The following is a 27,264-nucleotide window of genomic DNA, read 5'->3' as shown; positions in this document are numbered from 1 at the left end:
AAGAACTAACACTTTTTGAACTCCAACACAGTTTACAGTAAAGTAGAAGCTGAATATATCATCCTGTAAAAGTTTAGGTTTGTACAGGAAAAAAAGCTTCAAGTGTTTTCATTGTGGGCAAATGCCACAGAGTTCAACGTGGAGCAACAGCAACACCTTCTGGACGAACTGAAGAACAAGATTGAAGGTATAATGTAAAATAGCCTACAATTAACGTAGGCGATGTCTTAACTGAGTTCAAACTACTGAAACAGTGCGGAGAATACAGTATACATGCCCTATTTTTCATTTCAAATAGACAAATTAATTTACAGACACAGGGAATTTCCTTTGTGAATTCTTTGTATTCCATCCTAATCTGTATCTGAAAAGACCTTGATTATCTTTCCAACTCTTTCTCATAGACAAACCGAAGATCGCGTTTTTGGCTGCACTAGCAGGAAATGGCCATATAACATCCTCTGACAGAGAGACCAACTTGGCGTTCAGAAATGTCTTGATGAACATTGGCAATGCCTACAATTCTGCCTCAGGTATGAGTTTTGAATGAGTGTCTCCAACCTAATAACACCTCCCTTTCCAATGTAACTGGTGTAGACATTAATGGCTGTGTGTGGTGTTATTTTGAGGGGACAGCAAATGTACACTGTTATACAAGCTGTACACTCACTACTTTACATTGTAGCAAAATGTCATTTCTTCAGTGTTGTCACATAAAAAAGATATAATCAAATATTTGCAAAAATGTGAGGGGTGTACTCACTTTTGTGAGGTACTGTATGTCATTTTAGTTGCTTCTGCCCTCACCTCTCCCCGCTCCTCTGATATAGGTGTCTTCAGCGCACCAGTGAGAGGAGTCTACTACTTCAGCTTCTCGTCATTTGGGTTCAATGGGCGCAACGTCTGCGTAAGTCTGTTCAAGAATAGTGCGCGGATGTTGTCTGCATGTGATCATCATTCAGCGGCCGACAGCTCTGACAGTGCAGGCAATGGAGGGACACTGCATTTAGAACAAGAGGCTCAAGTGTACATGACCCTGCATGCACGTTCTCACATATTTGCGGACGACCAAAACCGCAGCACATTTAGAGGGTTCCTGCTTTTTAGGACATGAGGATATATGACTCTTGAGGAATGCTGTTTAATGTTTTAATAAATATGAGAGACTATAAAATGATTCCCTAATATATGGCTATGAAATGTGTAAAATAAAACATGTGAAATTACCAATTAATATATGCATTTAAAATATTCTACTAAATGTTTGTGGGTATCATTACTATACACTATATACTGCACATCACTTATTTTTACTAATCTTTAAAAAGTGAAATTGGCACTTAGTTTGGTTCATTATTTGTTATGGTTCTATGACCCGAATGGTACCTGAACCCCTACCAGTTACTTCTGCACGTTCAGTTTAAATAAATGGATCACAGTCAATCTGATTACTGTTACTACCTGATTATCATTGTGACACTAACTGCTTCCATACCTCCAGCCTTATGCATTGTTCTAAAAGATACAGTATCATATTTCTATAATTTCATGTTGCATCTAAGAGGTGGCCTTTTAGAAATGCTCAGTTGGTCAATATTTGCAGTTTTTAATTCCACAACTTCTAGGAATTAGCCTCATTAGCATCATCCAAATTCACATATTGAATCTGTGCGTCCCAACTCCCAAGCAACAAAAGCTGCATTTCAAGCGGAAACTAACTCTAGAGACTCTTACCCGTGTAAGTGCCCTCTGTTTCAGATACAAGCTCCATCAAAATATCTCTCAGCTTTCTCTGTTTGATTTTGTCTTTCGTAGGAACCTTTAGGGAAAAGCTGTCCAGAACTTAAAAATGCACTCTCAATAACCTCTGGTGATGTATACCAGTTGGTAAGGTTGTTCCAGGACTTCTGTGGTGCTGCATAAGGATCACTGTTGTGTACTGAGCTTACCCTTTTCAGTTGCGCTGATGATTCCTCGACTAGACCCTTCATGACCAGATCCAGCTCTTCACTTGGCGAAAGGTCTGGGCCGCTGATAGAGTTTATAATAGAAGATTGTCATGCCCAAAAGCTCTCAAGCCGGTCATCACAGTAAGCAAACATTTCCAGAAAGCCTGCTCAAAACCAGCCCAAAATGCCTGAAAACGAGGCCAACATTTGTTGGAGCCCAGCATTGACTATGTTACAAGTGACCCCCCACCCCTCCCCGGGAACAAAACGTAAGATATGGTATTGACGCATGTGAAGCTGTAGCTGACGTCTGACTGTGATGACAGCATAGAAACACACGATATAGCACATAAAGACAGAAATGGTGTGGCCGCGGTGAAGTTCAGAAGTAGCCCAAAAATAGTGCCAAATACCTCTGTTTCGTAGTCCTAGTTATCTTTACACCTCTTACGAATGTTGCCAAATGTTTATTCTTGTAATGTTGCCCCCAGTGTAGGACAGATCGTGACTGGCAATGATTTCAGGCCTTCACTTTTAACGAGTGTCCACCAGTAAAGACATTAGGATTTCGAGACTTTTACCCCGTTACCCTCCTTCTTTTTCAACACCCCCCATTATCTACCCATTTTATTCACCCCCCCATGTTTATTCAGCCTCAGCGTATACCAGTAAAATGCTTTTATTTTTTAAGTGCAAAAAATACCGTATTTCACAATGAATATGTCACAAATAAATAGATGTACAATCGTTAAAGTTGTGTAAACGAGTTCAATGAGAAAATGCTAGTATTTGTTCGTTCCTCAAAACAAAAATTGACAGACGTTTTTCTTGAAAGTCACTTCTTTTTTGCCTAAAAAAACCTAATATCGACCTTAAAACATGCCAGTCTATTGCATGCTGTGGCAACTCAAAAACAAACACAAAGACAATGTTAAGCTTAATTTAACTAAGAATAAGGTGTTGGAGTGATGTCTGCTGGAAATGGGGCCTGTTTAGATTTGATCAAACATTTCTTTTTCAAAAAGTGATGGTGCTCTTTTTGACATCATTAATGTCCTGACTTTACTTTGTGTTCAGTTCAATGCCACGGTGAATAACAGTACTGATTTCCTTTCAAAACAGCAAAAGTTTGTACATTATTCCAAACTTTTGGCTGCCAATGTGTGATGGTTTCTAGGTCTGGGGCGCCCTCTACTGACGCACGGGGGATCTGCCGGTCTGGCTCCCCTGTTTTCTGAAACCACGGTTCTCCACAGCTCCCTGACAGTGCTAATCACTGATAATAATCACCTGTGTTTTCACAGATATAATGGCTGGCAGCAGTCCAGGACGCTGTGGGTAAATGATCTCTGTGTACGACCTATCGACAGCAGACGGAAACTCTACGTCCTCTCTGTCGTGGGTTTTGTGGACTCATTTATGCTGTGCATTGATAATTTAAGTTGATCGCAAACGGACCTGAGAATAAGACACCATATAGCAAGGTTAGGGCGATCTAGGCATTTCCTTTTGTTTCTCTGTTCCACGGCATTGTCAGTTATTGCATTTCGTTTAGTTGAGAAATAAAGGAACTAAACGCACCCTTCTGCATTCGACTCCTTCAACCTCTACCATCACACAATGTATATAAAACTATTTAACAGAGTAACAAGAAAATTGTACCAATATTAATAATAATCGATTAAATGTTAGGACACATTACTAAAAATGGTATTGTGACTAAAGGTGCCAAAAAATCTAGTGAAAATTTCTACTTGAAGGTTCAGGCACAGCAAAGTAACAATAGAAAATAAATAGTCAATTTGAATTAAACCTTTACAGAATACTAACCTCACAGCAATGCACCAATAGAAAGGTTAATGTAAAAGAAAATGTAATCGGTCTTGAGTCCAAATTTCTATAAAAGTTTTTTTATATTTTACATGTGAATGGGATAAATTATATACAGCCACCTAGTATGGCCGCACTCCGAAGAATCAAAGAATCTAGGTACGACAGACCACCTAGTATGACCACACTCTGAAGAATCAAAGAATCTAGGTACGACAGACCACCTAGTATGACCGCACTCTGAAGAATCAAATAATCTAGGTACGACAGACCACCTAGTATGACCGCACTCTGAAGAATCAAAGAATCTAGGTACGACAGACCACCTAGTATTACGCACTCCGAAGAATCAAAGAATCTAAGTACGACAGACCACCTAGTATGACCGCACTCTGAAGAATCAAAGAATCTAGGTACGACAGACCACCTAGAATGACCGCACTCTGAAGAATCTAAGAATCTAGGTACGACAGACCACCTAGTATGATCGCACTCTGAAGAATCAAAGAATCTAGGTACGACAGACCACCTAGTATGACCGCACTCTGAAGAATCAAAGAATCTAGGTACGACAGACCACCTAGTATGACCGCACTCTGAAGAATCAAAGAATCTAGGTACGACAGACCACCTAGTATGACCGCACTCTGAAGAATCAAAGAATCTAGGTACGACAGACCACCTAGTATGACCGCACTCCGAAGAATCAAAGAATCTAGCTACGACAGACCACCTAGTATGAACGCACTCCGAAGAATCAAAGAATCTAGGTACGACAGACCACCTAGTATGACCGCACTCTGAAGAATCAAAGAATCTAGGTACGACAGATCACCTAGTATGACCGCACTCTGAAGATTCAAAGAATCTAGGTACGACAGACCACCTAGTATGACCGCACTCCGAGTAATCAAAGAATCTAGGTACGACAGACCACCTAGTATGACCGCACTCCGAAGAATCAAAGAATCACTGGCCAGCCCCCTACTCATATTACTCACACATTGAACACAGAACAGATGCCAGGTCATTCTCTGGTCAAGCTAAGATCTCTTCAACAGATAAACAAAGGACCCAATGGTCTGTTAATTACTCATTTACCTGGGTCACAGCATACTAAATGAAACCACCATAGAAATGAATATAACTCATAAACTGCCAATGTAATATAACATGCTAATAACATCAAAACATCATATATTGCTTCTCAATAAAAAATCTATCACACTAAAAATAAATAAAACATTTTAACAAAATAAATACACCCTAATAAGATATCATTTCTTTTTAAACTATATAAAGTGGAGAGTCAGGTAGCAGTAATTGAGACTCAAGTGTTTGTGTTTGTGTGTCTGTAAATCAGTCCAGTTAATGCCTTTCGCCGGTCAGCTCTTGCCCCCCCATGTGTTGCCACATTTCATTGACTGTAAACCGCCCAATCACCCGCGGACTACACAATAAAAACACCCGAATGCTATTTTGTTAAATAGCGTAATGGTTAGAGATGTAGTGGTTGCCTCCCGTCACAGTCAATGCAAATGATGCCTTAGGATTTCTTCAGGACAGACCTTCAGTAGCTACGTTTAGGAAGCCTCAAATGAAACTGTTTACGGTTATATTGCAGCTATTTCTGGTGGATTTTCAAATAATGCATTAGGATTTCTTCAGGATAGACAAAAACTTTGCTGGTTGCGTCTTTTCAGTTGATGAAAAAGTCAGTTATCATCACCTACAGTGGATATAAAAAGTCTACACACCCCTGTTAAAATGCCAGGTTTTTGTGATGTAAAAGAATTAGACAAAGATAAATCCTGGCTTAACTTTCTCCACTTTTAATGTGACCTATAATGTGAACAATTCAATTGAAAAACCAACTAAAATCTTTAAGAGGGAAAAATGCAATCTTATCTGTAAATTGACATGCCCAAGCCCATTTTTGCCCACACGCTATCATTAAAAATAGCCCAACTGTGTGGGAAACATCTAGCCCCATCTAGCTATAATGTTCCCCCCTCTTGACAACATTGGTGGAATTGATGGTCCATGACAAGTCCTCAGCTATGTGAAGGCAGGGGAAAGAAAAACTGCTGACATTCTACTGTAGATCTGTTGATGTAGATCAGGGCATGTTCCCTTGTCTACTTCCTAAGGTCAACAATGCAGACCCTGTGGTCTAGTGTTAATGTAGAAATATATAATCCCTCTCCCCACTGTCCACCAGGGTTCGATTCCTTGTTCCAACCCATAATCTGTCACATCTGTTCTGAGCGGACTACTTTAAAGACTCACCTGCCAAATCTCAGAATGCTGGAGGTATGGAAGCAGTTAGTGTCATAATGATAATCAGGTAGTAACAGTAATCAGATTGACTGTGATCCATTTAATCTGAACGTGCAGAAGTAACTGGTAGGGGTTCAGGTACCATTCGGGTCATAGAACCATAACAAATAATGAACCAACCTAACTGGCAATTTCCCCTTTTAAAGAGTAGTAAAAAGAGTTGATATGCAGTATATAGTGTATAGTAATGATATTCATAAACATTTAATATCATTATTAAAATGTATATATTCAGTGGTCATTTCACATTTTTTATTTTAAATGTATATATTCATTGGTAATTTTGCATGTTTTATTTTACACATTTCATAGCCCCATATTAAGGAATCATTTAATAGTCTCTCATATTTATTAAAACACTAGACAGCATTCCTCAAGAGTCAAAAATCTTTTATTTCTGACAACTCACAAACTAAAAAAAAAAATTGTTCAGATAAAATCCGTACCAGGTGGGTCAAATGTAGTGTACTACATTAAGCAGTGTGCCGTTAGAGAGACACAAGCTGTGTTTTTATGGGATATATCCTCATGTCCTAAAAAGCAGGAACCCTCTAAATGTGCTGCGGTTTTCGGCGCTCGCAAATATGTGAGAACCTACATGCAGGGTCATGTACACGTGAGCCCCTTGTTCTAAATGCAGTGTCCCTCCATTGCCTGCACTGTCAGAGGTGTCGGGCTCTGAATGATGATCACATGCAGACAACATCCGCTCACTATTCTTGAACAGACTTACGCAGACGTTGCGACCACTGAACCCAAATGACGAGAAGCTGAAGTAGTAGACTCCTCTCACTGGTGCGCTGAAGACACCTATATCAGAGGAGCAGGGAGAGGTGAGGGCAGAAGCAACTAAGATGACATACAGTATCTCACAAAAGTGAGTACACCCCTCACATTTTTGCAAATATTTGATTATATCTATTTATGTGACAACACTGAAGAAATGACACTTTGCTACAATGTAAAGTAGTGAGTGTACAGCTTGTATAACAGTGTACATTTGCTGTCCCCTCAAAATAACACCACACACAGCCATTAATGTCTACACCAGTTACATTGGAAAGGGAGGTGTTATTAGGTTGGAGACACTCATTTGGCCACGCTGATAGTGTTATAACTCATTACCTGAGGCAGAATTGTAGGCATTGCCAATGTTCATCAAGACATTTCTGAACGCCAAGTTGGTCTCTCTGTCAGAGGATGTTATATGGCCATATCCTGCTAGTGCAGCCAAAAACGCGATCTTTGGTTTGTCTATGAGAAAGAGTTGGAGAGTAAAGTAGGGCATGTATACTGTATTCTTCGCACTGTTTCGGTAGTTTGAACTCAGTTAAGACATTGCCTACGTTAATTGTAGGCTATTTTACATTATACCTTCAATCTTGTTCTTCAGTTCGTCCAGAAGGTGTTGCTGTTGCTTCATGTTGAACTCTGTGGCATTTGCCCGCAATGAAAACACTTGAAGCTTTTTTCCCTGTACTGGAACACAGGATTTTGAATGAGTAAATAAATAACAACTATTCTTTGTAGGTTTTTGCAATTCTGTCATGTTTGACTGAAACTGATATAACTATTTAAACATATTGCAAATGTCAGGGATGCAAAGTGGTGAGGGCCAAAGAACACTTGCACAAGTGCCAGGACATTTGTTTCATTTCAGGGTATTTTTGTCAAGATACCACCATCTTACTAATAATCAATACCATGGTAAGTATAATTATCCATTAGTGTTTGTTTAACTTGTTTTTACATCACACTGTTTATTCAATAACAGATTAGGCTACTGCAAAAACATACAAAAAAGGCTTACCCATGGTTTTAATTATTTAAAGAATGGTTTAAAAGCGTAAATGTTTTAACAGGACAATGTGTTTTATCTAATATTTTACCGTGGCTAGCTAGTACATGTAGTCACAGTTGTGTTAACTTACATTAAAAAAAAACAATCAATGCTATTAGTTGTTAGCTTAATCTCATTCTACACATACAACTACATTAACAAAAAAAAAAATATTGGATTTTGATTACCTTCATCAGTTCTCTGTAGTACAGCAACAGCATCTTGTATGTTTCTCATTTCTTCCATCTGGTTCTCTGTAGCATTCAATCTGGCTTCTATGGCTTTCAAACTCTTAAGAATGTTACACATGTCTGTCTGACAGCGGTTGTCTTCCCCACCATCTTCACTGAGAGTCCCGGACAGGAACAGCATCAACAGGGTCAGAACCACTACCCTCATTCTACAAACCTAAACTTTTACAGGATGATATATTCAGCTTCTACTTTACTGTAAACTGTGTTGGAGTTCAAAAAGAGTGTGTTCTTATATCAGAGTACGATTAAACATTAGCCATGAGATTTAAGGAAATAATCTGAAAAAAGATAATGACGGTAAATACGATATATTCCTCTGAGATAACGATGTTTTCTAAGAACACGTGTCATGTGATTTATTCCCATTTCAAAGGTTACCAAAAATCCTGTACTGGGATTATTCAGAGTTCATGGTCTGTAATCTGGAAACCCAACAACAAACAAAGCTATTGTATATCATGAGAACCTCATTGCTGCTATACCTGTATTCCAGTTGCACATGCCACCTTGCACCATCAATTTGCCTGCACTGCACATTTATAATTGCCATTGTACTTGCATTTTTCAGTTGTTAAATACACGTCTACCTCAGGGACCTCATGGCTTCTATCCCTGCATTTCAGTAGCACATACTACCTTACACCTCCAACTTGTAAATGTCCTGCCATCTTCTATTTGCACTTCTGGTTAGATGATAACTGCATTTCATTGTACTGTACTCATACTGTTCAATGACAATAAAGTTGAATCCAATGAAATCTAATAAGGTAATGCTTTAAAATAATGCTACATTTGTAATGGGTCAATAAATATTTGATAGGTGCTTTGGGAATTTACCCAGAGTTTAGATTTTTTTATTAGCTGGCTACTTTTTATTACATATACATGAAAAGATATTCAACTCTTCTGACCTTTTCAGTAAATGAATAGTCAATATGAAGACCAAAACAATTAACTTTATCAGTTGTGATGGCAATTTCATCGATCAGAACTCTTAAATGAGGAAGTACAGAGACAAAATTCTCTTGGCACAATTAAGTTTAATTATTTGCAAATAAGAAGTGCAGATTAATGAGTAACCATTTCATCTGCTGATACCAGTCAATGATGCCCCCTAGGCAAATACCGGATCTCCCACATTCCTTTTCTAATTTGAACAAGGGGACTCAGTCCTTAAATCAGTGAGAATACATCGGTTAGAGAAATTTCCACAACAATCCATCCTCTTGGTACCAAATCAACCCTTGGTATCAATCCTTAAACAGTTTACTCATTAGGATGTAGACTGCAACAAAACAGTACTCTTTAACAACATGACCCAGTCAATATCATTACCCTAATGATTAGAGAACGGAACACATGAACCATTTCTTGGCAGACCATTGTAACAGAACATAAAAGTCAGATGTATATTCCAAGGTGTTGTCCTTCATAGCTCAAATGCAGGTTACAATGACACAGCTCTAGTTGTCTCCATACTAGCTGCTTTATCAGCCAGGTCAGGAGAATCTGTGTGCTCTCCTTTGTGAATGCCAAGATGACCAGTTTTATCAAAGGGCTCTATAGCTGCAGGCCGGGTCGGAAGTGTTGGTTACTAGTACCAGAAAATTCACTTTTCCCTCAGTGACTTCAATTCACTCTGCCTAACCTTTAAACACCGAAGCCCTCCTGTAGTGTGTGTCGTCCACCCCAGGTTCCTCTCTCAGCTTCCTGGACAGCAGATGAGATGTACCTGGTAGGGATCCAACCAGCATGGCATGATGATGTGCAGTTGGTCTTCTGCGCCCCAGAAAATGTTGTCCAGAACCGGAGCTTTCCTTAGCCTCCATCCTCTCGGTTGGAGGTTGCCTTCTCCATCTCATGGCAGAATCATCAGGACTCGAATTAGTCCAGCTGTCAGGAACGAGGCATCACTGTAGACATGTGGCACCCCAGGGTAAAGTCCGCTCGTAGCTGGACAGTCTGTGTGTGTGTGTGAAATCCATCTCATCTCAGCCCACCTCACAGTTGTCCTTTAAGCCAAACTCAGTCTCTCTCTGGGTCCAACCAGTCTTATTGCTGAATCCCTTCCAAGTGTCCTGTACCTGTCAGTGAATTCTCCTTGAGAAGATTAGTTGCAACTGCACAGTACACCATCAGAAATATGTCCATTACATTAGTTTGTTGCATCTTGCTAATGCACTAGAATCCAGTCCTACCAAACATTCAAACCTATATTTCCAATGTCTTTCTGCTTCCTTTGTCTAAATAGATAAGAACAGTTGTGAACAGTAACAGTATCGTTAAAACATTTAACATTTCTGGGGCTTCTGTTCTGCTAGTGTAGCAAAATGCCACTCTTTTCTATAGTTGGTTTAACAACTAACAAATAACAAAACTACAAAAACAACAGAAGAACAAAATTTTTCCATTTCCCATTACTGTTCCAATTACTCATCAGTTAAGATAGTTTGCTTACATTGAAGTATCATTCTCAAAGAGTAGTTCATGAACAATTCTCAGTTCACCTAACCAGATCTCAGTTGGTATATCATTATATCTGATTATGTTGTCTCAGAACTACAATCAAATTAAACCATTGTTTCACATAAATGATCAAATACCTTATTCCAAATCAAAACATTTCACACCATCTTGAAGGTCAGCTAACATAACTGTTATTTAGCCTAATTTCTCTACAAGATGAAACTCAGTGTGAAGTCTCTTCTTATTATCCTAGCACATTAAAGACACTCTGTAATCCTGTCAGAAATCAGCCCCCCCCCCCTTATGCCCTATCTTCCCAGAGCTCACCCTGGAGTGGGGGATGGTTTACTGACCTAAGGATAACAGACCCCAGTCTTGAAGAATGGTCCCCTTATCAATTAGGGACACATTCCTTTAATCAGTGAGAATACATTGGTTAGAGAAATTTGCACAACAGAGTATGGTTATTTTTTTCAAACAATACATGGACAATCACATGGAAATGGAAAATGTGTTAATATTATCTGGTAAGGGTTACTATGTTCCAGAACAACAGGGGTGAAGGATTTCCTATTTTTATGGGAATTTTAGTAAAAATATACAGTCAGACCAATCAATGATGAATTGAGAAGCAACAGGTGATTTTTTATTTATTTATTAGCCTTGGTGGAAAAAGCCTATGGAACACTGAATAAAATTGCAAAAATAAAAGGCAGAGACTATTTCCACCCAGGTGTCCGTACCCAACAATGACATTTGCCCCCAGGGTAGAACAGCCCATTTATCTATTTACACCCGGGGGTGAAACTAAAGGCTACACTATTTGCACCCAGGTGTCTGGGTGTACACAGTTAGAGCTAGCTAGCAAGCACTAACACTACTAGTTATCAAAATAACTGTACAGTCGTGAACAAACGTTTTGAGAATGACATTAATAATAATATTTACAAAGTCTGCTACCTTAGTGTCTTTAGATATTTTTGCCAGATGTTACTATAGTATACTGAAGTATAATTACAAGCACTTCATAAGTGTCAAAGACTTTTATTCACAATTACCTTAAGTTTATGCAGAGTCAATATTTGCAGTGTTGACACTTCTTTTTCAAGACCTCTGCAATCCGTCCTGGCATGATGTCAATTAACTTCTGGCCCACATCCTGACTGATGGCAACCCATTCTTGCATAATCAATGCTGGGAGTTTGTCAGAATTTGTGGGTTTTTGTTTTCCACAAATTCCACTGTTGGCATGACACTGGACTGATGGTAGCGCTCACCTTGTCTCCTCCGGACTACCTTTTGCAGAATATCAGTCTGTCCCTGATGTTTTCCTGGAGAGAAGTGGCTTTCTTTGCTGCCCTCCTTGACACCAGGCCATCCTCCAGATGTCTTAGCCTCCCTGTGCGTGCAGATGCACTCACACCTGCCTGCTGCCATTCCTGAGCAAGCTCTGCACTGGTGGTGCCCCGATTCCACAGCTGAATCAACTTTAGGAGAGGGTTCTTGGGGGCCCTGAAGCCTTCTTCACAGCAATTGAACCTCTCTCCTTGAAGTTTTTGATGATCTGATAAATGTTTGATTTAGGTGCATCTTACTAACAGCAATATCCTTGCCTGTGAAGCCCTTTTTGTGCAAAGCAACATGTTTCCTTGCAGGTTATCATGGTTAAAATAAGAAGAAAAATGATTACAAGCACCACCCTCCATTTCAAGCCTTCAGTCTGTTATGCTAACTCAATCAGCATGACAGAGTGATCTCCAGCCTTGTCCTCGTCAACACTTTCCCCTGTGTTAATGAGAGAATCACTGACATGATGTCAGCTGGTCCTTTTGTGGCAGGACTGAAATGCAGTGGAAATGTTTTTTTGGGGGATTAACTACATTTTCATGGCAAAGAGGGACTTTGCAATTAGTTGCAATTAATGTGATCACTCTTCATAACATTCTGGAGTATATGCAAATTGCCTTCATTAAAACTGAGACAGCTGACTTTGTGAAAATGTATATTTGTGTCATTGCCAAAACTTTTGGCCACGACTAGATGCTTTCATCATTGCTGTCTAACGTTTGTTAAATTACTTGGCTAACATCTAACATTTGCAAAATTATCTGGGCATAGCTAACCATAAAAGTTTTAAAATTTGATCATTTTAGTTTAATTATACAAAGAGCGAGAAAACAAAACGTTGTTGAAAATGTTATATTTTGGGTTTAATTTAATCTACCTTTTAAATTGAATCCTCCTTTGGCACCTGCAACCATACATATCAACTTCTGTATTTTTTTAGATGAGATCAAATTCAACTTTATTTTCATTGAACAAGTACAGTACAATGAAATGCAGTAAAAGCTGTGGCCCCTGTGATGGTCAAACTCACAACCTTAAGATTACAAGACTGATGCTCTACCTACTGTGCTAAGGAGCCAGCTGCCAGAGCTGAGTGACCAACATCTTTTGGCGTCTGCTGTCATGGGTGTAAATAGCCAATTAGCTACCGTGTGGCTATTCTCATCCGGGTGAAAATTCTCTTCACTCTTTAATGAAATTTTGCCTGTAGACTATAAACATTTACTAGGCAGATCATCCCTCTTGAAAAAATAGGTCATAGAGACTGAGATGAAAAGTTTCGTTTTTGAAGTGAAATGTATTCCAATTCTTGCTTGATATAGGATTTCAGCTGCTCAACACTTTGGTCCTTTGCTGTATTTTTCATAATTTATTTAAAGGCTATCTTTTCATAATGCGCCAAATGGTGTCAGTGCGTGACAGGTCTGCACTACAGGTAGGCCAGTTTATGTTGTAATAAATGCAGAATGTGGTTTGGCATTGTCTTGCTGAAATAAGCAAGGCCTTCCCTGGATGTCGTCTGGATGATGTTGTCCAAAACCTGTTTATTGTTCAGCATTAATGATGCCTTCACAGATGTGCAAGTCACCATTGCCATGTGCACTAATGCACCCCCATACCATCACAGATGCTGGCTTTTGTACTGTGCGCTGTTAACAAGCCGGATTGTCCCTCTCCTCTTTTGTCCAGAGGATGTGGCGTCCATGATTTCCAAAAAGATTTAAAAATTTTGGACAGTTTTCACTTGCGCATCTTATACAAGCTTGGGCCCAGAGAAGTCGGCTGTGTTTCCGGATCATGTTCATAGGTGGTTTCTTCTTTGCATGGTAGAGTTTTAACTTGCATTTGTGGATGCTGTGAGGTACTGGGTTCACTGAAAATGGTTTTAAGAAGTGTTCCTGAGCCCATGCAGTGATTTCCACTACATAATCGTGTCTGTTTTTAATACAGTCCCCCCTGTGGGCCCAAAGATCACGGCCATCCAATATTGGTTTTCAGCTTTGTCCCTATCGTACAGAGATTTCTCCGGATTCTCTGAGTCTTTTAATTATGTTATGTATCAAAGATGATGAGATGCCCAAACTCGTTGTTTTTATGTTTTTGCTCTATTTGCCTGCGTAGTCTATCACAGATTGGTGAACCCCCGATCTTAATTTCTGAAAGACTCATCTTCTCTGGGATGTTGCCAATGACCCTCATTAGTTGTGAGTTTCCACCAGGTATTTTTTGTGCATTACAAAATGTTTCCATTCTTTTGTTGCCCCTACCCATGTCTTAGTTTCAACATTTTATATTTTGTCTTTGCACTATTTTCTATTGAATACAGCATTTAAATGATTTGCACATCATTGCATTCTGTTTTTCTTTACATCTTACACAGTGTTCCTTTACTTTTTTGGAAACAGGGTTGTAATTGAAAAAAACAATCTTTATTATAACAAAGGACTAAAATGTTTTTTTCCTCAGTCGGAAAAGGGTGGCCTGCTCACTTCAGGTTGGTGGAGAGTGCCTGCCTCAAGTGGAGGAGTTTAAGTATCTAGGGGTCTTGTTCACGAGTGAGGGAAGGATGGAACGGGAGATTGACAGACGGATCGGTGCAGCTTCTGCAGTAATGCGGTTGATGTATCGGTCTGTCGTGGTGAAGAAAGAGCTGAGCCGCAAGGCGAAGCTCTCGATTTACCGGTCAATCTACGTTCCTACTCTCACCTATGGTCATGAGCTTTGGGTCATGACCGAAAGGACAAGATCCCGGATACAGGCAGCCGAAATGAGCTTTCTCCGCAGGGTGGCTGGGCGTTCCCTTAGAGATAGGGTGAGAAGCTCGGTCACCCGGGAGGAGCTCAGAGTAGAGCCGCTGCTCCTCCACATCGAGAGGGGTCAGCTGAGGTGGCTTGGGCATCTGTTTCGGATGCCTCCGGAACGCCTTCCTGGGAAGGTGTTCCGGTCCCGTCCCACCGGGAGGAGACCCCGGGGAAGACCTAGGACACGCTGGAGGGACTATGTCTCCCGGCTGGCCTGGGAACGCCTCGGTGTCCCCCCGGAAGAGCTGGAGGAAGTGTCTGGGGAGAGGGAAGTCTGGGCATCCCTGCTTAGACTGCTGCCCCCGCGACCCGGCCCCGGATAAGCGGAAGAAGACTAAAATGTTTAACATTAAAACTTGTGAGAGGCAACTCAATACCTATTTGCGTATCAACTTGAACTTGCCCTTGACATAGTGGGCTGTAGCACGTCTAAGAGACTAGTGGCTAACTGACGTTTATAAAGGGATGTGACATGAACCTAGGACAGACGCATTTGTAAAGAGGGTGGAATGCCAGACACATTCACATTTCTTTACAACCAGAAATGTATTTATTTGGTTTACATGTTCAGACACAATGTAAAACTCAATACTTCACTTTGAATATTTTACTCAATACTTTTAGTTCAGAGGAGCTGCCACACACCCATACTGCCGCTGTCCTTGAATATATTCAAAGAGGACATGGTATCAACATTTGTGCAGGAGTTTTGAATGTAGGTCAAGACAAGGGGTCTCATGTATCAATCGTGCGTGTATCAATTTAGCAGTAAATGTATCAGTTTAGCAGTAAAACGACCACTCACCCACTATGTGACATAGTAACAAAAATAATGGACCAGTGAGGGGAGCAGAGGAGAAACACACATAGTGATGACATAATTGGGACCTGGTGTGCGTGAAGGTGGGAGAAAAGACCATGAATGAGTCCGGGGGGAGTTCGTGGAGTGACGGGAACTGGGAGTGCACGGCAAGATGGCGCTGATCCTCACCGTACCGTGACACTACCGATTATTTTTGACTATTTTATTTCAATATAAAACCAATAAATGTGCACTTGTGTTTTTCTGACTATTTCACATTATTACTCATGTAAGTGTCTCAATTTATTTTGGGGGAATACATCCTTCATGTAGCTGAGGGTCTGCAGAATCCCAGAATATAAAGCACTTCCTTCTACTATAAAGGAGGTCCATTTTAGAAGCCCAAATGTCAATATAGTGACAGGCGGATTTTAAAACCCTGGCTGTCAGAGGTTAATACATTTTAACTTGACGGGAATGTGTGAGTATCTCCACGCAGATTTCAACCCATGCGTATGTATAACCTAGCAGTTGAATTGGAGAAATACCATGACATTACGGAAAACTGGTAGAGGAATGTCAGCTGAAACACATGGGAACTATCTATAGAAATATGAATAGCCTACAGAAATGTGCAAACTGTTCCCTGCAACATCGTAGGCTTATGGGCTACGGATGTAGCAAGCGTCCAAAGCTTACAACTTGTAGCTGATCTAAAAACTATCAGAACTAATAGGTTGTAAAACATAGCCCTTTCAGTGGGCATATCCATACAGTTTGAAAACAAGACGAACAATAGCCCCATGTGCATGTAGCAACACATTCAACATTGCATATTTTACCATACACTACAATATGCCGATTTATTTAAAGAATGATCACTTTTACGACCTAGAGGTTCTTTGTGTTTTTGAATGAGCTACAGAGTTATCACACATGATGGATTACAATTTGTAATTTGAAAAAATTGACTATACATTTCAGAAATTACATTTATTTAAAATTCTCACTGAATGAAAATTAATAGAACTTAAATTAGGTATGCTTATTCACCATAAATCGAATAAAACAGCCAATAGGCCTACTCAAAATAAATGCTATAGGCTATTGCTATGCTGCTAAATTAAAAGTGCACTTCACTAAAATGGAACAATCTTTTTAACACAAGGTCTTTCCAAGAGTCATTGATCTTTAAAACTTCTGAAATACTTTTATATACTTTAATGGCAAAATTCTCTAGGCTACTATTTCTCTTAACAGATCTTGCGTTTGCAAGACTGCCTCGGCTGTCATGACCCGTTACAGTCCCAAAACCATACGGAACGCTGCCGCAGAGCCCCACAACCCCACCCTGGTATGCCACTGCAGAGTCTTGTTCTGTAGCCAAAATAACAGCTAAGTCCTAGGCCCACATGACTGGAAATGGGCTTGATCAATTCACTTTAAGTTTATGTCTGTATTGATATGTTTCTTGAATTTGAAGTTTACATTTTATGATTAGCCTAATGGAAAATGATCAGTTACTGCAACCATCCCACAGCGACATGTTGGTGTCCACATCTAGGACTTTTGCACTCAGATCTCCCCAATGATGCCAGCCATTTGCTAGTCAATGTGGAAAATATCTGTCCCACTTTTCCCACCTCCTGTAGCTTGGACACTGGTTAGGAGTGCAGCAAATTGCTTTCTCGCATCCACCTTGACTGATCTCTGACCACTTTTTTTTATTAACAACAGCCACGTCTTGCAATGCAGAATATTCATGTCTGCTTGTCGGGTTACTTGATACGATTCGAAAAAATTACACGTTTTTAGATTTGATATCAGATAGTTACCATTATGGGAAATATATTTTCTTGTACGTTTTTTCTCACCGGTCTCCACCTTGCTTCATGTATTGACTGAAATGAAATAGTCAATAGGGCTAATTTGGATACCTTATATGAGTAATTGTAGGAGTTCTTTGGGTGGAGACAGTAAGCTCATTCAGTTACGCTGAAGTATAGGATGGGTCTGATTTATCAACGGAAGCATGCATATGTGTTGCGTATACCAGTTTCATAAATCCCAATAATCTTGTGTACACACAACTTGTAGGATTTCCACATACACCAGAAACATACACAAGATTGATACATGAGGCCCCTGGGCCGGTTTTAGGCATAAGTGTCGCTTAGGGCCCCTGACAGCTAGGGGTCACCCTATGGACACATTTTGCTTATGGCCCCCAAAAGGCTAGAGCCAGCCTTGGTCAAGACACATCATAAACATATATATTTTCTGTTCCTGGGATAGAGTGCCAATGCATCACTCCCGAATGTAAGAACATAGCCAATATTCAAGAATGGAAAATTAGGAAATATTATTGCATGACAATAAAAGGTCACCTGTTGTCTCCACACTGTCCTATCCTCAAGAAGTCTGACAATGAAAAAAGGCCAATTGGGAATATCTCAGGGTGAAACAATTGTTTCCAGGTATCATAAAAAAATGGTCTGCTTGCAAAGGGACTGCTTAGCCTGAATTGTGGTCTCATACACACACAAAAGATATTTGGAAATATTTTAATAACTGAAATGTATCTATACCTAATATATTAGGACAATGTACTGTATTAATTAAATATAAATACAAAATATATGTACATTTTATGTAGCCCTTCTTTGTTTATACAGTATATGTAAATGTGTGACTTGTAGTTAGATGGATGTAAATAGCAAATATGTACATGCATGTACATATATCTTAATTAAATATTTTTATTCCAAGCAAGCACTTGGAATCTATGACAGTTATTTAAAAAATTAAATACACTCCCAGAAAAGTTGGCATTTTTTGGATATTTGAATATCTAAGAAATGTCCAGACCACTGGCAATCTACACAGGACAGGTTCCTCCATTAGTCCATGGCATTAGCTAACTGGATAACAGCTACAAGAGTAGCCTAGAGTAGCTAGTTAAAACAAAGTACAGGAGCCACTGACAAATGTGACTTCCCCACGCAGAAGCAATAGTGGAAACTGGTAAATGTGTACCAAAGATTGTCCTTCTGGATAAGGGGATTTATGTTGACTGGGATAGTTATATAGTACATATAAAAATGCTTTTGTTTATTATTAACAATTTCTCTGCAGTACTAATGTACGAGCTAGCCTTCGCGGTATGCTTACTCTGGCATGTAGCTGCTACTGTATGGTGCAAAATTATTTCAGGTGTTATTTTAGGTGAAAAGCTAATTGGAGCCACATTGTCATCCACACAGGGGCTAATTATATAAAGGCAACGAGAGGCCATGTTGCCCATGCAATAGGTTGTAGCATGCAGAACTGCTGGAAAAGTCCCATATGAGAAAATAACCCTGTTTCCCAGGTTCCCAAGAGGACATCTGTTGTTCCATCTGATTCAGAATGAAACCACTGAGCTAGACTAGAAGACATGCTCTCATGGACAGTGTCTAACCTGCACACTGCTGTGACATTCACCCCCAGCAGCTGATGTATGACCTGGTGCCTCGAAATAAACAGGGTGTCAATGTGTTTGCTAAGAAGCCACTTTATGGCAAAACAAAATGAGAGAGGCCAGCACAACCTCACAGCACAGGTCCTCATCCAAGTCTGCATCCAGAAACATCTACAACACTTTACAGTACCAGGATCCAACACAACATTGGTCTGTCACGCTTCAGTATTCAGGGACTTGTCCTCTCATGAGACTAACATTACTAAGGCCTGCCATTTAAATGCATGAAAAATTGTAGTATGAACACTATACTCAAAAAGATAGAAGTGTGAATGAAGATAGTTAACATAGTATTGAGTACATTTAGTGACTCTGAGCCTGTTGGTATGGAATCCCATGCTATGAAACAGATGCGTTTGATGGTAAGTGGATAAACCGTGCGTGGTTGGGGTTTCATCCTTGATAAGTCTTCAGGCCTTCACCAGGCACTGCTTCAAATAGATTTCCTGGATAGGAGGAAAATCTCCAAGTGAATGCTAAATAAATTCATACTTTACACATGATGTACACTTAAAAAAATTCTTCATGGGCTTAGAAAATATGACCCCAAAACATGATTTCAACAATATTGAAAATTAAAACTATTGAGCCACAATTACCTGCTACATTTGTCATATATCTGATAGGACATAATACTTTAATAAAATAGAAATGTGATTTAATTGAGTCAATTCTTTTTAATATTTTAAGTTCTCCCAATAAAGTGCAATGTGTTCTAAGAGGACTGTGGGTATTCCCACATTTGTAGATTTTAAGATGATTTTACAAATGTTGTAAAAGACAACTACATATATACTGTAGATATTACGAAGCTTGTAGCGTAATAAAAATAAATGGACCATAATGAGCGGATATCAAAACCCTCAGGAAAATGCTCAGTCAATGATAAGATCACTGATTTCCACCATTGGTATTTACACAGACAAAGGCAAAAATTATTGGGAGGGTAGGTTAGTGTGCACAAACATATTTGCTAAAGCTGGTCCAGTGTACTGGCATATTCCAATATGAAGGCAAAATCACAAGAGATCACTAACTAAATCATTAAGTTGGTCCACTTCGATAGAGGCTGACTGAAATGATACTCAACCCTTATTTCTTTAGTTTTTTCTGTATAATGTTGCCAATCAATGATCGACAACGACATAAAATAATTGTTTGCCTGACTGGTCCAGTGTACTGGTATTTGTGCTGCTAATATATAAAAAGCAATAAGGATTTCTTATTTTGTACTAATCAGCTGGCAAAGATGTTGGAATTTGTATTTACTGCCAGTCAGATTAAATGGGGTGTACTTTGCCCTCCAAAGGCATGCGAGGGCAAAGTACCCGGATGGGCTGCTCTCATGAATGACTAAGCTGCTCCCTGCACCAGAACTGTTTTTAAAGACAATTGTTTCTCTCTGATATATATTTCCACTCATAAGGGATAAAGGCATTCTTTCATTGTAAGCTCTCTTTTTTTATGTACTCCTGGATTATTTTAATGCCAAAATACTGAATGTCATGGATTGTGTTGCACAATTGATCAAAAATCCCTAGAAGATACAGTTCAACATCTTAAAGCTTCCACATGTTGTCTCGACACATTCTATAACAACGGACCTACAGCAAATTGTTAATAGATCTCTGCAATCCAGCATTTTCCCAATGTCTCTAAAAAGAGCTGCCATTAAGCCCCTATTAAAAAAAGAGAACACTGGATGTATCTATAATGAACAACTATAGACCTGTATCAAATCTCCCTTTTATAGCCAATATCATTGAGAAGGTTGTCTTCAATCAACTCAGCAATTTTGTGACCTCAAGCGGTCTCTTAGACAAATTTCAGTCAGGTTTCTGACCTCACCACAGTACTGAAATGGTCCTGATTAAAGTTTTTAATTATATACAGCTGAATACTGATTCCAATAAAATAAGAGTTCTGGTTCTATTAGATCTCTCCTGGACAGTCCTTAATTGGTTCAAATCTTATCTAGATGGCCAGAGTTACTTAGTCACCATTGGTAATCATGAATCTGATAGGGTGGCTATGACATGCAGAGGTCCACAGGGGTCAGTTCTCGGACCACTTCTGTGCAATCTCGATATGCTACCTCTGGGCCAAATTCTACAGAACAACAACATTAACTACCACAGCCATGCCGATGATACTGAAATATATATGTCTCTCGAACCGTATGACAACAGCTCAATAGACTCTGTGTCACTGTATAGAGCACATAAATACCTGGATGAACCAACATTGTCTACAATTAAACCAAGATAAAACCCAGATTGTGTTTGGCAACAAACATAAAAGAACAACTATTAGTAAAGAGCTGGATTATCTGACACTGAAATCCAGGGACCAAGTGTGTAATTGTCACAACAGGTGGTGTAGTGCAGTGTTGCTTAAACAAGGAACCAGGTGCAGGCAGGGGTAGTTGGTATGGATTCTTTAATTTTAAAAGAAATAAACAAAACACCGAGCACAAAAACACACAAAGCAAAGGGCTGACTAAAGCAGCAAAAAATGACAATATGAAATGGTACAAGTACTTACAATAACGGCCGGCCACACCCACCCACACACACACACACACACACACACACACACACACACACACACACACACACACACACACACACACACACACACACACACACACACACACACACACACACACACACACACACACACACACACACACACACACACACACACACACGACATCCAAACACGACAAGAACAATGATCCACAATGTGGGGAGCAGAGGGGAAACATATATACACATACAAATGATACAAATTGGGACCTGGTGTGGAAGATTGGAAACATGTGACAGTCCGGGATGTGTTTGTGAGGTATGGGAACTGAGAAACTATGGCACGGTGGCGCTGCTGCTCACCGCACCATGACAGTAATCTTGGTGTTCTGATAGACTCAGACCTCACATTTAACAGTCACATCAAAGCGTTCACCAAAACAACATTCTACCATCTTAAAAATATGTTTTAATGCTATTGCATTTTTATATTTTTTCTTTTTCTTTGTAAAGCACATTGAATTGCCTCTATGTATGAATTGCGCTACATAAATTAACTTGCTTGCTTGCTTTGTGGGTAGGACAGTGTGGGGATAACAGATTTCCTTTTGTTGTCTTATCACACAATCTCATTTCCTTATTTTTTATTGTTGGACTGTTGAATGTTGGCTATGTTCTTACATTTGCGTGTGATGCATAGGCACTCTATCCCAGGAACAGTGTGGAGTTTTGAGTTTTACATTTTATCTGAACATGTAAACCTAATGAATACATTTTTGGTAGTAAAGAAATTTGAATGTGTCTCTTTTGCTTGGAATGTCACCATGTTTACAAATGCTTCTGTCCTGTGTTCACATACATTTGTCCTGTGTTCACATACCTTTATCCTGTGTTTACATACCTTTGTCCTGTGTTCACATACCTTTGTCCTGTGTTCACACACCTTTGTCCTGTGTTCACATACCTTTGTCCTGTGTTCACATACCTTATAAACGTGAACTCGCCACATTCAATGATGAGATGTGGATGAGATGTGCTAGAGCCTGCAAAGTCATGGGCAAGTTCAAGATGATGTGCAAATAAGTAGTGTGTTGCCTCTCACAATCTTTTGTATTTTTTACTGTCAAATATTTTTGTCCTTCTGTATATAAGTGATTTAATGTTTTTTATATTACAGCAGTTTTTATCTCATTTGCGAGTCTCTCCAACCTGCTTTTTCAAAAGGGATAATCTGCTTTTGTGAACGTTCATAGTCTATGGGCAATGTTTTTAATTCAAGTGTGTGGATAATTTAGTTTTGTTAATTTTGTTAGGCCATTCTCTTCAGTGTTGTACAGTGAGGGAAAAAAGTATTTGATTCCCTGCTGATTTTGTACGTTTGCCCATTGGCAAAGAAATGATCAGGCTATAATTTTAATGGTAGGTTTATTTGAACAGTGAGAGACTGTTCAAATATCAAATATCAAAAATATCAAAAATGTTTTAAAATTATTTCCATTTTAATGACTGAAATAAGTATTTGATCCCCTCTCAATCAGAAAGATTTCTGGCTCCCAGGTGTCTTAAAGGGAGTGCTCCTAATCTCAGCTTGTTACCTTTATAAAAGACATCTGTCCACAGAAGCAATCAATCAATCAGATTCAAAACTCTCCAACATGGCCAAGACCAAAGAGCTGTCCGAGGATGTCAGGGACAAGATTGTAGACCTACACAAGGCTGGAATGGGCTACAAGACCATCGCCAAGCAGCTTGGTGAGAAGTTGACAACAGTTGGTGCGATTATTCGCAAATGGAAGAAACACAAAAGAACTGTCAATCTCCCTCGGTCTGGGGCTCCATGCAAGATCTCAAATCGTGGAGTTGAAATGATCATGAGAACGGTGAGGAATCAGTCCAGAACTACACGGGAGGCTCTTGTCTGTTGAGCTCAAGGCAGCTGGGACCATAGTCACCAAGAAAACGATTGGTAACACACTATACTGTGAAGGACTGAAATCCTGCAGCGCCTGCAAGGTCCCCCTGCTCAAGAAAGCACATGTACAGGCCCGTCTGAAGTTTGCCAATGAACATCTGAATGATTCAAAGGAGAACTGGGTTAAAGTATTGTGGTCAGATGAGACCAAAATTGAACTCTTTGGCATCAACTCAACTCGCTGTGATTGGAGGAGGAGGAATGCTGCCTATGACCCCAAGAACACCATCCCCACCGTCAAACACGGAGGTAGAAACATTTTGCTTTGGGGGTGTTTTTCTTCTAAGGGGACAGGACAACTTCACCCCATCAAAGGGACGATGGACGGGGCCATGTACCATCAAATCTTGGGTGAGAACCTCCTTCCCTCAGCCAGGGCATTGAAAATGGGTTGTGGATGGATATTCAAGCATGGCAATGACCCAAAACACACAGCCAAGGCAACAAAGGAGTGGCTCAACAAGAAGCACATTAAGGTCCTGGAGTTGCTTAGTCAGTCTCCAGACCTTAATCCCATAGAAAATCAGTGGAGGGAGCTGAAGGTTCGAGTTGCCAAACGTCAGCCTTGAAAGTTAATACAGGTAATAAGTGGAGAACAGGAGGGCTTCTTAAAGAAAAACTAACAGGTCTGTAAGAGCCGGAAGTCTTACTGGTTGGTAGGTGATCAAATACTTATGTCATGCAATAAAGTACAATGTGATTTTCTGTTTTATTTTCCGTCTCACAGTTGAAGTGTACCTATGATAAAAATTATAGACCTCTACATGCTTTGTATACTTGTTCTCCCCACTGTATATGGTGCGAAAAAATACTATCTTGGATGAAACAGCAGAGGAAAGAATAAAGGTAAATGTTGTATTCTTCATACTGACCATTTATTTTTCTGGAAATGTAAGAAGAGTTGAATATCTTCTCTTGTATATGTATTAGAAAGTATCCAGCAAGTATCTAAACTCTGGTTAATTCCCAAACCACCTTTCAATTATTTATAAACCCATTACAAATGTTTATTATTATACCGTGGTACCTTATATACACTAGCTTTGTTGTTGGATTCCCAGATTACAGACCATGAACTCTGAATAATCCCAGTACAGTCAAGGATTTTTGGTAACCTTTGATATGGGAAAAAATAACATGACACATTTTCTAAGAGAACAATGTTATCTCACAGGAATATATCATAATGATATAAATGATCTTTTTTTCTAGATTGTTTGCTTAAATGTTATGGCTAATGTTTAATCCTACACTGATATAAGAACATACTATTTTTGAACTCCAACACAGTTTACAGTAAAGTAGAAGCTGAATATATCATCCTGTAAAAGTTTAGGTTTGTAGAATGAGGGTAGTGGTTCTGACCCTGTTGATGCTGTTCCTGTCCGGGACTCTCAGTGAAGATGGTGGGGAAGACAACCGCTGTCAGACAGACATGTGTAACATTCTTAAGAGTTTGAAAGCCATAGAAGCCAGACTGAATGCTACAGAGAACCAGATGGAAGTAATGAGAAACATACAAGATGCTGTTGCTGTACTACAGAGAACTGATGAAGGTAATCAAAATCCAATATTTTTTTTGTTTTGTTAATGTAGTTATATGTGTAGAATGAGATTTAACTAACGACTAATAGTACTGATTACGTTTCTTTGAATGTAAGCTAAAATAACTCTGGCTACATACTCCGGCTGTACATTAAGCTAGCATTAATAGAAATATACACTATGCACTTAATTCATGGCAGTGCGGATTGAGACATGAAAGGATGGGTATAGTGTTTTCTTTTTACTGACATAATGACAAAAATATTGTGTTATTGTGTAAAATAATAGTGTGAAGTTAAATATGTAAAATATACACTAATGTCACAAGGGATTATTATATTTGCCATGGTTGTAATGAGTAGGGCAGGTTGTTTACGTGTTGTCCTGCCCTCTTGTGGTCCTTGTGTGATGTTGTCTTGTCCATACCCTAGTTAATTAGGTTGATGTCTAACACCGGTGCTTCACTCCCAGCTGTCTTGTGTTAGTCTCGTTATCTTTGTATTTAGTTGGCTCCCTTCGTGTGTGTTATGTGGATCATTATTTAATGTCACTGAGTTTGTTTGGGGAGTCGTTACTGTTATATTAACTATGTTGGATGTATAAGAAGCGGTGTTTTATTTCTATCAGTTAAAAGTTATAGTTTCTGTTTGTTGTTTCGTTGTTGTTTTTTTTGACAATGGTAGTGAATATTAGTAAGATGTTTGTATCTTGACAAAAAAAAGACCCTGAAATGAAAACCTTTTCTTCGTTGTTGTTTATTTATTAATTATAAATCATGTTTTCCAGAACAGGAAAGAAAGCTTCAAGTCTTTTCATTCTGGGCCAATGTCACACAGTTGAAATTAGAGCAAGAACAACACATGCTGGATGTACTGAAGCAACAGAATGAAGGTAGAACGTAAAACAGGCTTCAACGTGGGGAATGTATCAATTGAGCTCCAACTTACTAGCGCAGAATAGATGGCCAAATACATGTTTAGAAGCAGGGAAATCCCTTTGTGAATCCTTTGTAATCCAGCTTGATCTGCATCTGAAAAGACCCTGATTGTTTCTCCAAATGTTTCTCATAGACAAACCGAAGATTGCTCTAGCAGGGAATTGTCATATATCGGCCCCTGAGAAGGAGACCATCTTACCATTCAGCAATGTCTATACCAATGTTGGCAATGCCTACAACTCTGAATCAGGTAATGAGTTCAAAGACTATCAGTGTTGCCAAATGACTGTCTCCATCCTAATAACACCTCAGTTTTCAATGTACATCATGTAAGGATTGGCGAAAGGGAATTTCCATATATCAGCAATTTGCAAAATGTCACAAGCCTTAAATAGGATATCCATAGAAACCTTTATTTTCCATCTAATATGTAATTTAAGTGGCTTCATCTCGCCCCGGTCCTCTGATATAGGTGTCTTCAGCGCACCAGTGAGAGGAGTCTACTACTTCAGCTTCTTGTCATTTGCGTACAATGGGCACAACGCCTGCATAAGTCTGTTCAAGAATAGTGAGCGGATGTTGTCTGCATGTGATCATCATTCAGCAGCCGACAGCTCTGACAGCGCAGGCAACGGAAGGACACTGCATTTAGAACAAGGGGATCAAGTGTACATCACCCTGCATGCACGTTCCCACATATTTGCGGACAACCAAAACCGGAGCACATTTAGAGGGTTCCTGCTTTTTAGGACATGAGGATATATCCCATAAAAACACAGCTTGTGTCTCTAATGGCACACTGCTTAATGTAGTACACTACAATTGACCCACCTGGGACGGATTTTGTCTGAACAGTGATTTTCTTGAAAACTACAGTTGGTGAGTTCTGAAGAGAGGAAAAGGTTTTGGACACCTGAGGAATGTTCTCTAATGTCATACATAAATATGGTCATATCAATTGTGTATAATAAAACATGTGAATTTACCATTGAATATATACATTATTATTTTTCTTGCATAAATTAGTAATAATCCCTTTGAGACTTAATGTAGTTTAAACAAATCAGTCACAGAAAAAACACCTGACACCATTGATTATTAGCACAGATAGAAACCTGACACAAATACTTTCA

General features: G+C 39.4%; 3 protein-coding genes across 5 annotated transcripts; 2 read left to right on the top strand and 1 right to left on the bottom strand.

Annotated features, from left to right (window-relative positions):
- Nucleotides 1–11: 11 nt before the first annotated feature.
- Nucleotides 12–27,116, top strand: LOC105007130 (complement C1q-like protein 2). Of its 3 annotated transcripts, none has more exons than XM_034290295.1 (5): nucleotides 12–77; nucleotides 24,986–25,205; nucleotides 25,981–26,085; nucleotides 26,265–26,381; nucleotides 26,604–27,116. In XM_034290295.1, the coding sequence occupies exons 2-5, from the start codon at nucleotides 24,995–24,997 to the stop codon at nucleotides 26,885–26,887; spliced, it is 717 nt and encodes a 238-aa protein (XP_034146186.1). In that variant the 5' UTR covers nucleotides 12–77; nucleotides 24,986–24,994; the 3' UTR covers nucleotides 26,888–27,116. The 3 variants fall into 3 exon arrangements, with proteins under 3 accessions (XP_034146186.1, XP_034146185.1, XP_019898909.2); XM_034290294.1 differs by lacking the exon at nucleotides 12–77 and adding an exon at nucleotides 24,401–24,495; XM_020043350.3 differs by lacking the exon at nucleotides 12–77 and having other exon boundaries at nucleotides 24,507–25,205; nucleotides 25,986–26,085.
- Nucleotides 88–1,226, top strand: LOC117593855 (complement C1q and tumor necrosis factor-related protein 9-like). Its single transcript, XM_034290296.1, has 3 exons — nucleotides 88–187; nucleotides 405–533; nucleotides 831–1,226. The coding sequence occupies exons 2-3, from the start codon at nucleotides 500–502 to the stop codon at nucleotides 1,112–1,114; spliced, it is 318 nt and encodes a 105-aa protein (XP_034146187.1). The 5' UTR covers nucleotides 88–187; nucleotides 405–499; the 3' UTR covers nucleotides 1,115–1,226.
- LOC106023790 (complement C1q and tumor necrosis factor-related protein 9A-like) lies at nucleotides 6,495–8,468 on the bottom strand. The gene is made up of 4 exons (XM_013131597.4): nucleotides 8,148–8,468; nucleotides 7,494–7,598; nucleotides 7,245–7,373; nucleotides 6,495–6,929 (listed from the first exon to the last, which is right to left on the bottom strand). The coding sequence occupies exons 1-4, from the start codon at nucleotides 8,356–8,358 to the stop codon at nucleotides 6,646–6,648; spliced, it is 729 nt and encodes a 242-aa protein (XP_012987051.1). The 5' UTR covers nucleotides 8,359–8,468; the 3' UTR covers nucleotides 6,495–6,645.
- Nucleotides 27,117–27,264: the final 148 nt, after the last annotated feature.

Source organism: Esox lucius, chromosome 24, assembly GCF_011004845.1.
Source record: "Esox lucius isolate fEsoLuc1 chromosome 24, fEsoLuc1.pri, whole genome shotgun sequence".
Lineage (NCBI taxonomy): Eukaryota > Metazoa > Chordata > Actinopteri > Esociformes > Esocidae > Esox > Esox lucius.
The sequence above is the reverse complement of the archived record's forward strand: the minus strand, read 5'-3'. Positions and strand labels throughout refer to the sequence as shown.